The following is a 14,246-nucleotide window of genomic DNA, read 5'->3' as shown; positions in this document are numbered from 1 at the left end:
ATGGCTCTGACCTGAATAATGTCTGTGCAGATGCTCCTTAGAGTGCAGTGAGAGGCCTTGAAAAGGAGCAGCTCTGAGCAACTGGGTCAGCACAGCCATGTTGTCCGAAAAATAAAAAGCGTGAGTGTCTTGAATGCATGTGAACACCAGTCATGCTCAGAGTTGCCATTTTCCCTTTAAGCCAGTCAAAATATCATAACTCAAGCAGTTAAATGCCGACCAGAATTTGCGCTCGTCGGCAAATGTACAAGTGATGGCCAATTGTAAATGTGCCATGCATGCAAGCACTAATAAAGGAAACTAGCTGCACTTCACATGAAATTGCCAAGACAGAAACTAAAGCACTAGCTCCTTCTAGTGGACAAGATGAGGCATTACAATAAGAATAAATAAAATAAAAGTATGAAACAAAAACAGGATTTAAAAGTTTATAAAATGTTTATTGGCATTACATGAATATACAGTCTTGATCATACATGCAAGTTACGTTGTTCTGCCTGGCAATCATACTTACTTTAGGTCAATGCATTTAATTACCAGGAAGTCCAACACAAGCTGTACACTAACATGTCTCCCAGTTGTTAAGACTTAAAAAAATAAAAATATATAAGTCACACATTCTGTACAGTACATAGCTCCAGCAGGCATCTCATAGGGTGAGTTGTTTTGCAAGGTCCTTGATCAGCGAAGACTTTAGCTGTGAAATAGTTGCAATTCTCATCTGCTTCTGACTAGAGTACTTGTTCTTAACCGTCTGAAACAAAGAATTTAAAATCAGGGGGACAGGGGCCATTTGGTAGAATAATTTGAACTAATCATTGGTGCATGTAAAGTCACAAACAAAGTGGCAGTCAAAGAAAGAGGCAGTACTTTGTATGATACTCACCATATGCTTAGTTTGTCCCTCGTTCACCTTCAGAACATTTTTAGCGATGTGCTGCATGGCATGGACCAGGCTGTCTTCTGTGTAGTTCATGTAATGCTGTAGTGTGGAGCTCTGGGGTGAGGACACACAGCAAGTAAGACTAAGCAATAGCGAACAATGGCCTAGTTTCACTGGTCAGAATCTTAAAAAAAATAAAAAGCCATTCAGAAAAGTGAAGAGAACTAAACTGATGACATCTTACCCATTTGCCGCAGTTGAAGACCTTCAGGGTGAGGGCAAAGGCTGCGCTGGCCACCTGGGAGGGAGGGAAGTGCACCATCTCGTAGTCCACCATGGTGAGCTCCACAAAGTACTTTGCCAGGGTGTGGTGCTCAGCAGTCACCTGGAGAGATTTTAATTGGTGTGAATATAGGCCAGGGCTGTCCAACCATCTGCCAAAGAGCTACAGTCCTATAGATATTTTGCACCAAGGCCAATCCAGTGCACCAGATTCTAATTAGCTGGTTGATAAACTAAGCAAGTTACACCAATGGTTGGAGCAAAAACCTACAGGAAGGTAGCTTTTTGGGAACAGGGTTTGAGCAATATAAATGAAAGTGTATCAGTGTTGGAGGTTGGCATACCTCGCCGATCTTTGAGGCCCTTCTGAGGAACTGGAGGGGGAGAGGGCGGCCAAAGCTGAACTTCAGCACCCTTAGGATCTTCATCTCCATGTCCCTGATCTGTGCAGTGGTGTAGGCCTGGTCGGTAACAAAGGCAAAGTCTACGATCTCCGGAGGGTACATCTCCTCATATTTGGAGGCAATGAACATGGCTGTCACACCAACAAGCTGGAGCTGCTTTTTGGGCACTGGGTTATCCTGGTGAACAAGATGTCAATCAATTGGGACCACACACAGTAATGGGCACAAATTTGTGGTTGTGTCCAACCCATTTTGTTGCTCTGCCCAAACTTGAAATCCTGGATTGGCAAACACTAAAATAAGCCTACTAGCAGGTTAAATGAAGTGTCTGCTACATCCCCACCATGTGGCCTCCCGAGTGGCACAGTGGTCTAAGGCACTGCCACTAGAGATTCTGGGTTGGAGCCCAGGCTCTGTCACAGCCAGGGGGCGGCGCACAATTGGCCCAGGGTCGTCCGGGTTAGGCCGGCAGGGATAGCCTTGTCTCATCACGCACTAGCAACTCCTGTGGCGGGCCGGGCGCAGTGCACACTGACGCGGTAGCCAGGTGTTTCCTCCAACACATTGGTGCAGATGGCTTCCAGGTTGGATGGGCATTGTGTCAAGAAGCAGTGCGGCTAGGTTGTGTTTCAGATGACGCGTGGCTCTAGACCATCGGTTCTCCCCGAGTACATACAGGAGTTGCAGCGATGAGACAAGACTAACTACTACCAATTGGATATCACAAAATTAGGGAGAGAAAAAGGGGTAAAAATACATTCCCACCAAACTTCAAATAGTTTCAGATCAGGATGTCTAGGATAGTTAGTCACAGGAAAGTTCCCACTGGCTTATTACCTGAAGGAAGCGATCAATGATTCCCACAGTCATGAACATGGTCTCCTGCAGCAGGCGGAACTTGATTTGGACCTGGACAAGCCAATCGATGAGGATAGCACGCATGTTGCCTGTAATTTCCTGTCCCTCCAGATAGTTGGGTTTGACAGCCTGATCAATCTGCAAGGGGAGATGACAGAGGGCCATGTAGGCAACAGGCACATGCAGTAAGACAATGCATTTGATGGACATAGTTACACCATTTCAAAACCAACCTCAAGTTTCTGGAGATATTTGTAGATGTCCTTCACATAGTCACTGCAGAGCATGGGGTTGTCGTAGTCGTCAGCATCTACATCCTTGATATTAAGTAGGACATCTGAGAAGGCCTGGCACAGCTCATTGGGAGCACAGCCAGAGGTCTCCATTGGTGTGGGCGACATTGGCTCAGGCAAAACCTGTCAGATAAACACCAACGTTTGTATTCAATATGGGGTATAGTGGTGAACAAGGTGCAAAACGTGAATGGAGAGTTGAGCAGATTAAAGGCAAAAAAATAAATAAAGCAGACAAATTGCCCATCACCCCAGAAGTCTCACCTGAACAGGGGCAAAAACTACTATTTTTGGTGGTTGAACTACCTGGGCTTTTTCAGCCCGCGTGCTGGTCTTCCTGTCAACCACCTTAGTGGTTTCTGCCTTTGCATTCTGTAGAATAATTGAAGAGCAGTATTTTAGTACAAAAAAAACATGGCAACTAGATCGTAAGCAATACATAGAGAACACGTTTCCGGAATCGCACCTTTTTCAAAGTCTGTCTGGGGACTCCAACATTTCCGATTTCACCGAGCGCAGCTCGTGGTCTCAGTGTAGGCTTAGTTCCCAAAACAGCCTTGCCCGGCAGAGTAGTTTGGTTCTCTGAGGAAGCCAGGCGACTCTACAGCAATAAAAGAAACCATGTAGCGAGATTTATTCACACAGACAAATAAAACAAGGGATGTCGAATACTGAATGACTACAGTACGCAAGAATGTCACGAGAAGGAAACATTTTTTGCAGATGCACGAGGCGATTTCACTTATCGCCATCTGAGCTCCAAAACAATTCTAAACTAATGCATACAAGGGAAGAAAAAAAATCAAATGTCAGGACTACATTACAACAAAGAGAAATTCAGCAAAATATAAAACTTACTCTGGTCATAGGGAGAGCCATTTCGAAAGATGAATTGATTTGCTGAAGACAAAAAACACTGCACTGTACAATACCAAAGAGTGAATCACCGTGGTTTAAATGCAGGCTTACTCGAATCCCATTCGCTGGGTTCCAAAATTAATTGTCATCTGATTGGATGATACGCAGCCGCTTAGAATGCGTTCCTAGGACAACCAGTAATGACGACAGGATTCATTTTTTTTTTAAAGACTTCCGCCTCCTTATAAATAAGAAAAATACGTTTTGTTTCAGTTGAAAACAAAGGCACTTTATTTGATTTAATTACGGTTTATCAACTTGTTTTGTTTGTTTGTTGATGTTTTCTATTATGTAATGAATTATATGTTTGCAAAGATATTTTTATTTATTTTATTAGGCAAGTCAGAAGAAGAACAAATTCTTATTTACTATGACGGCCTACCGGGGAACAGTGGGTTAACTGCCTTGTTCATGGGCAGGACAAAAAGATTTCTATCTTGTCGGCTCAGGGATTCGATCCAGCAACCTTTCCGTACTGGCCAAACTCTCTAACCACTAGGCTACCTGCCATGCCTAGGAGCACCATCAGCTGCTAATTTCCCCAAAGATTCTTAAAAACCTTTGATTTTGGCTCTGTTTTCTCTGATAACTCCACCATCACAGTTGCATTTCATGTAATAAAGTGTACACTTGTACTACACTGTTATTTTACTATTTACGGTCTTCTTATTACTGCATTTGTGCTAGTCATGTAGGAAACAGGACATCATGACCATACAACACACATTTCTTATATTGTGTTAACCTCTGATCCCATAAATGTGCTCTGGAGGCACATCAGGCTCTGCAGTAGCCACATATCTAGTGCATAATTACTCTTCTAAAAAAATGGAGAAAGAATAATAGAAGAACATAATAAAGACAGTGGTTGTGGTCCACCTAAGATAGAAGTTATATATTCAATTTTTATTTCACATGAACCGCGCACACACACACAAATGCAAAAAAAAAAAAATGTTATTTGGTACCACAGAATAAGTTACATGATACATGTTCCATCTTTCAGATAATTCATGGACTCCATTTGTTGTGTCATTGCCAGAACATCATGGAATCCAGTAGTGAGGCCAGACATGTGCTGGAAATAGGCCTCCTTCTCCACCTGGACAGATAGATTATTCACCCCGGCATCTTTCAGAATAGCAGTCACCTATAAAGAACAACATGAAAATGGTTTGAGATGTATTATTCATGAAAAACACAATTAACTTAACCCCAAAAATAATCAAGAAATTGTTTTTTCCACTCGCCTGCTGTATGATCCTCTGCTCCACAACGTCTGACATCAGCTGCAGGTGAATCGTTCCTGCGATGACACTGGCTGAGTGTCTCCAAAAGTGAGGGTCGCGGTAAGACAGCACACCTTCTACTTTCTCAATCTGAAAGAGCACAAAAATACCCAACCTGATTATTCATTGTATGGTCCGCTCTTCAAACACTATCAATCAACTGAATACAAATCTAATGTACTTAATTACAATCTTTCAATTTACTTTACTATGTAAGTAGAGGTTTTGCTATCCAACCTTTTCCAGGGCAATGTTGAGGTCCTTCTCATGTTCAGGAGGCGTCCTCAAGAGGAGGACCTCAGCTGCATCTGTCAGCAGCGGGATGACACTGAGGAAGATCAGGGTGGAGATGAAGAGGGAACAGATGGGGTCAGCGATCAACCAGCCAAACTGACGAATGAGGATTGTGGAGATGATCACACCAACACTGCCCAGGGTATCAGCCAACACGTGCAGAAAGACACCTGGGAAAAAATATGCATTTAAAGCCGTGATTAAACACTGACTGTGGTCCGTCATACAGTTGAAAACAACGAAGAGCACCTAATTTGGACGTACATTCATAACACCTCTCTTCAGCTCAGCTCTACAAGGAATTATGAACAGTTTTTATAATGTGGATCACTCACCTCTCATATTGGCATTCATGCCCCCGCCATGGGAGTGGCCATGGCTGCTTCCATGACTGTGTCCATGACTGCTCTGTCCATGCCCGTTTCCACCGTGCCCATGTCCCCCATGAGAGTGCCCGTGCTCGCTGTGCCCATGCCCGTGGGAGTGGCCATGATCATGCGATGAACAGTTGCTTTTAGCAGCACCGTGGGAGTGGGCGTGGCTGAAGGCACAGATACCCACTAGGTTGACGAGGAGCCCTCCAACTGACACAGGCTTGGGGAAAAAACAGATGCTGTGTTATCAGGGTTACCAGACGAACATTTGTTTAAACTCTTTTGGACAACCTACATATTATTAGGCAGAGAAACTTGAATATGTTTGATACAAATGTTAACATGATGAACATAAAGAGGCATTATGAGAAGCTGTAGACATGGTTAACTTACTGTCAACATGTCTGTGTTAATGTTGGGAGGGTCTACGAGTCGGGTGACCGACTCCACAAAGACAAAGAAAGCTATGACCATGAGGAACAAGCCATTGATGAATCCAGAGAGAATTTCAACCCGGCCATATCTGCAAATTTAAACAGAACATTGATCAATCACATTTGAATTTCTCAAAACTTGACAATACTAGCTCCAGATAAGAATGAAGACGTCCAATTAGGGCTGGGCGATATGACGATATATATCGTGTGACGATAGAAAAACTTCTATCATTTCGTATTATGCTCTATCGTTTATTTCGTTGTGTCGCAAATCACACTCTTTACAGCAATATTTTTCGTTCGATTGGACGACACTTTGCGTTCTTCCACACGTGCGGAAGGAAATTTGCAACACAAACAAACATGGAGGAGAGTGAACGTGACACAGAGCACGAAGAGGAGCTCGTATCTAAAAGTGGGGCTACTTCGGTCGCTTGGACGTGGTTTGAGTATCAAAAGTCTGACACGGGCCAGAAAACCGTCCTCTGCAAAATATGCCGCAAGCCGGTCCTGACAACAGGCTCAAACACCACTAACCTCTTTCACCACCTATGCAAGAATATTGTGAAACAGCATGGAGAGTCTAAGGATGAGACCCAAAACAGTACAGTCGAGTGCTCAAAACAAACCACAGACTCAGACGTTGCAAGAGGCTTTTGCCCGCAGCACACCATATGGCAAAGAATCACAAAGATGGAAGGAGATAACAGCTGCCGTTACAACTTACATCTGCAAAGACATGGCCCCAATTTACACGGTCCAGAAACGGGGGTTTTGTGAGTTGGTGCTAACACTCGACCCAAGGTACCAAATGCAAATTGATAAGTGACTAGTATTAATGCCAAAATAACATGCAAAACATATATATATATTTTTTAGGCCTATATTTATTTTGTTTGCAACTATAGTTGAAGTGTTTTCTATTTACCTTTTTAGGTTTCATAAATTTGGTTACACTCTTAATTGGAAATGTACACAAAGGTTCTAAATAAAAGGAGAAATAATCATATGAGTAAGTACCTTTTATTTATTGAGTATAACTCAAAATGTAATAAGAAATAGGCCTTTACATGTAGTCATTTCATATAAACTATTTAATTCATTGAATTTACAGAAAATGTGCTATATCGTGATATGTATTGTTATCGGGATTTGAAATTACTTATAAATCGGGATATGAGATTTTGGCCATATCGCCAAGCCCTACATCCAATACCTCTTAGAGCAGCTTATCTCCATTACTGAGCTTACCCATAAGAGTATATCCTGGTTGCTTTCCAGCGTGTCATGAGAGCTGCAAAGAGGCCCAGCACTAGAGCAGAGCAGTCAAACAACATGTGGAAGCCATCAGAGATCAGGCCCAGGCTGTTGGTCCACACACCATAGAAGAGCTCCACAAACGTGAAAGCCTAGACCGTGGAAAACAAGAAGTAACAAGCAATTTAGTCAACTAATCTTAATTTTTAGCCACCACAAAAAGCTCTGTAGATAAGACATGGTACTGAAATCCTCAAGTCTAGATCACCCAGTCCAGTCATCTGATATTCAGTCCTATGTATTCTCACACCTGAGGTTCTACTTACCAGATTGAGACAGAGGAAGTAGAAGATCTGTCTGGAATCATACTCCTCCAGGATCTGTTTGAGGGAGTCTTTGATGAAGCGGGGCAGAGACTGGGACGTGTGCTGCAGGGCGTCCCCCATGAAGTTATACAGAGGGGTTCCCTCGGGGGAATACCCCACCAAGGTCCCCTTCTGACCCTTCTTCGATGGTGACGACAAGATGCTGTCAGCTGAAAACAGTGAGAGGGGCATTTATGGTATATGACATGCTCAATGAATGCCACCTGAAAGTTAGACTACTTAATGTCACAGTCCTTACTCTGACGAAAAACTGTCTAGCCACCATGAAGTCAGTCATTACTACCTCCGGTACTCTCACTCACCCATGATGAAGAAGACTGCACTGACCAGCACCCCCCCAGAGAGCACATGCTCCGTCTCTGTGCTCTCTTGCTGGGGGGTCTTGCTCATGGTCCGGAGCTGTTCCGTCAGCGGGTGGGTCCAGAAGTTGGCCAGCAGCAGCCCACTGAGGAAGAGAAAGATGGAGCCATAGCGGGCACACCTGGGAGCCTCCATCTTGGTGATGCAGATGGACTCTACATAGAACTCCAGGATCATCACAGAGAAGATGATCATCCCAAATGGCAGGATAAGAGCCGACCATGACTCCACTTTGCTCTGGAAATTTAGAATCACAGTTTAGGCACTTTGTACTCTTTATGCAGTAACACATACCCAATTGTTTGGGCTCTTAACCTTACTGAGACAAAATATTTGTAAGAAATCTGATAAACATGCATTATAGATGTCTTAGAATTGTGCTTTCCCATATTATTCATCTCTTACCTCTGTGGTGGCTGAGAGCACTATGACCCAGGGCAGCAGGACTATGGAGGAGACCAGGTTATCCAGGGCGTACAGGCGTTTGGCTCCCCCGATCTCCACAGACAACTTCCTGGAAGCTGTGTGGAAGCCAATCTTCAGGCAGAGAGACACCACCAGCAACACAACCCCACCCTGAGAAAGAGAGCATTAGAGGCTTAACTTTTCTCAAAGGTTGGAGAAAGGAGAGAAGATAGAGTTGAGACACAGGGAAGATTACATCCACTAGACAAGCAAATACTGTACTTGTGATGTGATTGATTTCCTTACCTTGTGATCTGCTACCCCCAAGAAGGCAATAGCAGTATAGAGAGCATGAGTGAGGGCACTGTCATGGTGTCCTTCAGCTAGAAGAGCAGATGATTAAGGGAAAGACTATAGAGGTTAGACATTATGATCACCCATTCAGAGAAAAAAAATGCACTTGTACTTCTATTCTATCGTGCATTTCAGAAAGGATACGATGTTCCGCCATCTTTGCCATGAGGTCATCATTGTCAAAGAGAAGGAGACAGATGACAGCGATAATGAAAAGAGCAGCACCTCTGGTCTACAACACAAACAGACATGTTGTCATTCACCACATCCACAGGGGTTTGGAAGACATTGAAATGAAGATTGATAAGACTGTTTAGAAAGAACATAAAAAAACAGATGCACACATGTGCTTACCTTGGAGGGGCCACCTCCTGAGCTTGTGAATAGAACACTGAGGAGTGCGATGACCACCACATCGCTGTGCTCAAACAGTAACAACGTCCTGAGCAAGAAGGAAAAAAATAGGATCTTATCAAGGAGTGTCTGAGGTCGTACAAGTAATGACATCAGGAAACCAGACCCTCCATTCAATCAGACGGTCACACGGATGACATGACATCTTACCTTAAAGGTCCACAGAGAGTGAGACCAAAGAAACCCAGGAGGGAAATTATGCAGCTGATGACCGAATGTTTGAGAAGCTTGATCCACTGCAATAAAGATGGGTGAGGGTCATGTGATTACTCCTGGAGTGCATATGCTGTCTATGACACATTATTTGTGTCTCCGAGTAAGACCTGAAAGCAATGCAAAAACATACCTGTCTCTTTGAAATTGCTTTCCCAGAAGAGAATGGTTTTTGGAAGAAAACCAAAATCACTGCGCACCTACACAGGAACAAAAGACAGATGTATTTTCCATACATAACAGAATAAACTCATATTTTAATCGGAGGAGAAAAGGGTAACCAGGAGCTACTCACCCCAATTTTAGTATGAAGATGAACTGAACAATATGGACAACTTTGAGGAGGTCATATGATTCAAAGATCCCAAGTGCCTTCAACACCTTGGACACAAGCAGTAACACTATGTACCTGGTTAGCCTGAAAGAGAGAATAACAAGTCAAATGCAATCTCAGAACATGATCTTGCCCACCTAGCTAGGGAAGACTAGTGATGACAATCTGTGACATAAACACAGCCATGATGTAAACAATAGCCTCACTTCTACCGTAGGCTAGCACTGAACAGAACATACAAGCAAATACTCTTGAATTCATCAACTAATCTGGTACAATCGTCACAGGATATATAGTTAGTCAGCGAAGACAGCAACTGACCTAGCTGAGGAACGCTTAACTCTGTTCTATCTTGAGCATTCCTCAGCTACAGCTAACCTAAGCTGCCTAACCACAACAATTGAACATTACTAGAAAACTAGAGGGCTTACCTGGCATTCGGTACTTCAACCCTGCCAAGTTGTCCACTGGAAAGTACATTGCTGCTGTATTTGTCATCCATTTGTATAGCTAGGCTAAAATTCAACAAATGTAATGATCCATGCGACCAGGCTGGTGGTTGCTAGCGAACGTTGGCCTTGTAAAGTTGTGTCAAAGAGATTACTATAGTAGCTGTTGTTAGCCAGCTAGCCGGCTAGCTTATCATATAATTCAACAAGACATCGTAGTTAGCAAGACCCCCCTCTTACAATACAGATGCAGACCATGTTCGTTCAAATATCCGGCATAATTAAGAATATGGTATCATAAACTATTTGTAAAATTGCTTCCAAAGGAAAGAATTACCATCCCAGATGGTCGCGGCCACACTTCCGGATACTGTAAACGTTTCCACGTCACAAATTCTCGAACCTAATGCCGCGTTCAAAACAACTTGGAAAACGGAAAAATACGAGGTCAAATCATGACGTTAGTGAACCTCAGGTCGGAAGGTCGGAGCTCTAGGCATAGGCCCGAGTTCCCGAGTTGAATTCCGATTTGGATGACCGTTCAAATCGATTTTTCTCAGTCGGAGTTTGTTTTTTCCGAGTTCTCAGTGGTTTTGAACGTACTAAAGTTCCCAGGTCCGAGTTCCCATCAGTTCTGCTTTGTGCAGCCAAAGTGACATTTTAGCCTTTCCCCAAAAAGTTTTCCATTTAGACTTTGGATTACATATTTTATACTGCTGTAGGGTACCTAAACATATACATTGATTACTGCTCTTACAAATAGTTTTATGAATACATAATTCCAATATACTTATTTAGGTGACAAACCACATATGAAGGCAGCACAAGCTGTCATGCTCTTATCTATGCTTTATGTATGCAGCTATTTGTAAACAGGTAGGCCTTCAATATTTTCAATATATATTTTATTTTAGTAATGCAGGAACATTTGGTATGTACAGTCTTCAGAAAGGTCCGCGCAGTAAAAGCAGGATTTTCTCATAATATCCCTTGTGTCCTCCTGTTTCACAAAGGAAACGGGGTAATGAGTTAATGTCCACATAATATAATTCAAAATCAATCTCCAACTTTCTCCTGATTCTCACTCAGTGTTGTGTTGTGTAATTCACCAGTGTGTGCTCCTGTAGGGTTCTTTTGTACATGGCCTTAAACTCTTCCATCATCTTCTTCAGGTCCACCTCAGAGCGGCTCAGAGCACCCTGATCAGAGTTTCACACGTACCGTAGCCCTGGAGAGGAGTTTTACATCTTTAAATATCTTTACCAAGTACACCATCTAATACAGGTAAGCACCAACGCACACGCATGAACACACGCAGGCAGGCAGGGCAGGGCAGGGCAGGGCAGGGCAGGGCAGGGCAGGGCAGGGCAGGGCAGGGCAGGGCAGGGCAGGCAGGCATCACTGAAATCAAAATACTTCTGGAATGCTAGGAGATAAAAATAGACATGGATTCATTCATGGTTAAGCACAGAGTGTTAAGAATCTTTCTTTCTGTGTGTCCATTTTATGTGTGACCTGTTTGTGTGTGGTTACACTACACCTGTTTGTCTGGGTGTGTTTGGACCTCTGTTGTGTGTTGGGACCTGTGTAGTGATTTTGTACCTGGCTATTTTGGAGACTCTGCAGGCCTTCTGTGTTTGCGTGTGTTTGTACTCATTAATATGCCTTACCTTTGGCGACCTGTGGGCCGCTCCTGCTGCGGGGATGTCAATGAAGACGGCGACATCAGTCCCTTTGGTATTCTCTCCCGCCTCAAAGACAGCCTAGGAAACCATTTTACCACATCAGAGACTGACTATGTGCCCAGACAGTATCATGGAGTTATATTATTGCATCTACTATGTTGTTAAAGGTTGTGATGAGTGCTATCCTACCCTTGTACCCTTTTTGGCAAGATCGATGTCCACGTCAGTGTCTTCACTCCTGTCAGTCTTCAGAAGGGCCAGAATTGCAGGGGCGAAGTCTCCACTGGTCTCACATTTAATGACCTTGTCCAAGTCCTTCTGGTATTCTGTAGGAGAAAGAGAGAGAGACATTTATAACGCTTCAATACATCCTTACACTCATGATAGATCCTGAAATGAACACATATTCACACTATCCATGAAGGTCCTCTTTCTGACAAATCTCCTCGTGTGTCCTTAATGCCATAATTTCTACCAGAATATCCTAATTTGTACGCAAACTCTATTGTTACAAAACAAGAACAATATCGAATAGCAATTGAAGCATAGACCTGCCCGAGTGTACATGATAATATTGGTCACAATTGGTCATCAAATAAAAGGGTGTGTGTGTGAACATTTGCAATTTCTTTCAACATGGAGCAGGATAGACAACAAGGGAGAGGAAGAAATCAAAGTGTTTGTAGACAAGGGGCCCGTCAAAGAGGTCAAAGAGGTGGGTTTCAGAGAGAGGGAGGCAGACGGCAGGGAACATGTGTCTAAAGTCCAGGCCCTCGTCGCTGACCACGTGATAAACAGAGGCCTTACCATGGCAGAGGCTGCCAGATTAATTCACCCCAATCTGAAAAGGTCAACTGTCAATTCAATCATGAGATCATTTCACCAAGAAAGCCAGTAAGTCTGCAGAATATGCACTCTGCTTTATCATTACATTTACAGTACATGACATGTTATAGTAAATTACATACAGTAAAAACACATGTTAGTGTTCTTACAGTATGACCTATTGACAGTATACACTGTTCTGCCCTTTGAATTGACAGAAGACCCTGTGGCCGTGTGCTGACTGACCAGCAGGAGTGAGCAGTGGTGGAAATGGTGAGAACCAGCAATGACATACGGCTATTCAAAATAAGGCAGGCCATTGAGGAGACCGATGACACCTTTACCAATGTGGCATCCACCAGCGTAACAACAATCATTGGCCTTTCGAAGAGGCACCAGGTATCTATGAAACACATTTACCATGTGCCTTTTGCGAGAAACAACAACTGGGTGAAACAACTGCGGGCCGAGTATGTTCAGGCACTATTATTGTAAGGTTCTGTATTTATTTTCTTAGTCAACCTTGTGTTCTGTTTCTTTGTGTTCTTGAACATAGCCCTGTCTTTCATTTTTGCTGTTGATTTCACCTGTGTTAGTTACTCACCTGGTCTCATCAGCTCCTTATTTGGTTCAGTTCATTCTGTTTGTGCCTTTGTGATGTATTGTTCATTTTGAGTCTACTAAGCCTTTTCCTAGCTAGTTTGTGAGAACCAGTTATAGCCTTCAGTCCTAGTTTTGTTTCACCTGCCTGTTTGCCTACCTGTGTTTGACCATTGCCTGCCTGTGACCACGATTCCTGAAAACATCTGCTGCGATCTGCGCATGAATCTACACCTTTTTCTCCCTGAGTATTCATTACATATGTACTGTATTACTGTTACTATTCGATGTACACGTTACTTTACAATATCATATTGGAACTATACTGTAAAAATAACTAACAAATATATATTTTAGAGGGTGATAGTGCTTGATGCTGCTGTGAACTATCACAAGTATATCTTTGATGATGAAGTGGGCTTCAACCTGGCCAAAGCTCAGTCCAAGTGCCTGGACAACGTGGGGGAAACATCTCCATGTGCGCAGCTATCTCTGAAGATGGTGTGGTAGAACGTAGGTCATTACTTGGATCCTACAACGCTGCACACCTCATTGTGTTTCTCAATGAAATTGAGCAGGTCTGTCAAGGTGGAAGGTCACCGATGACATTGTGTGGGACAATTTCAGGTTCCACCATGCAGAGTGGATTCAGGCATGGTTTTGGGCCCATTCCCGATATATGACCCTGTTACTGCCCCCATGCTCTTCTGTCCTCAGCCCTATTAAGGATTTTTTTTCAGCATGGATGATCGCCTTCCTCATGAGCGTGTATGAACACCATCCCCACGAGCTTGCCACCTTCCTTCTGGCAATGGAGGCTTACGACGACATCAATGCAGACCAAGGTCAAGCTTGGATTTGCCAAGCCAAAAGATTTTTCCCGCGATGCATGAACAATGAGATTCACAGTGATGTGGATGAGAATGTACGGC

General features: G+C 43.3%; 2 protein-coding genes across 2 annotated transcripts; both read right to left on the bottom strand.

Annotated features, from left to right (window-relative positions):
- Window positions 1-419: 419 nt before the first annotated feature.
- On the bottom strand, window positions 420-3,724 carry ccnb1 (cyclin B1). Its single transcript, XM_024397400.2, has 9 exons — window positions 3,579-3,724; window positions 3,187-3,321; window positions 2,985-3,092; window positions 2,661-2,843; window positions 2,407-2,565; window positions 1,510-1,746; window positions 1,128-1,268; window positions 887-997; window positions 420-754 (listed from the first exon to the last, which is right to left on the bottom strand). The coding sequence occupies exons 1-9, from the start codon at window positions 3,597-3,599 to the stop codon at window positions 650-652; spliced, it is 1,200 nt and encodes a 399-aa protein (XP_024253168.1). The 5' UTR covers window positions 3,600-3,724; the 3' UTR covers window positions 420-649.
- Window positions 3,725-4,523: 799 nt separating this feature from the next.
- On the bottom strand, window positions 4,524-10,602 carry slc30a5 (solute carrier family 30 member 5). The gene is made up of 16 exons (XM_024397399.1): window positions 10,187-10,602; window positions 9,717-9,839; window positions 9,555-9,621; window positions 9,359-9,444; window positions 9,149-9,236; window positions 8,939-9,026; window positions 8,747-8,823; window positions 8,441-8,611; window positions 7,978-8,272; window positions 7,616-7,824; window positions 7,284-7,441; window positions 5,989-6,118; window positions 5,557-5,815; window positions 5,165-5,391; window positions 4,889-5,017; window positions 4,524-4,788 (listed from the first exon to the last, which is right to left on the bottom strand). Exons 1-16 carry the CDS (start codon window positions 10,255-10,257, stop codon window positions 4,618-4,620), a joined length of 2,349 nt encoding a protein of 782 aa, XP_024253167.1. The 5' UTR covers window positions 10,258-10,602; the 3' UTR covers window positions 4,524-4,617.
- Window positions 10,603-14,246: the final 3,644 nt, after the last annotated feature.

Source organism: Oncorhynchus tshawytscha, linkage group LG33, assembly GCF_018296145.1.
Source record: "Oncorhynchus tshawytscha isolate Ot180627B linkage group LG33, Otsh_v2.0, whole genome shotgun sequence".
Lineage (NCBI taxonomy): Eukaryota > Metazoa > Chordata > Actinopteri > Salmoniformes > Salmonidae > Oncorhynchus > Oncorhynchus tshawytscha.
The sequence above is the reverse complement of the archived record's forward strand: the minus strand, read 5'-3'. Positions and strand labels throughout refer to the sequence as shown.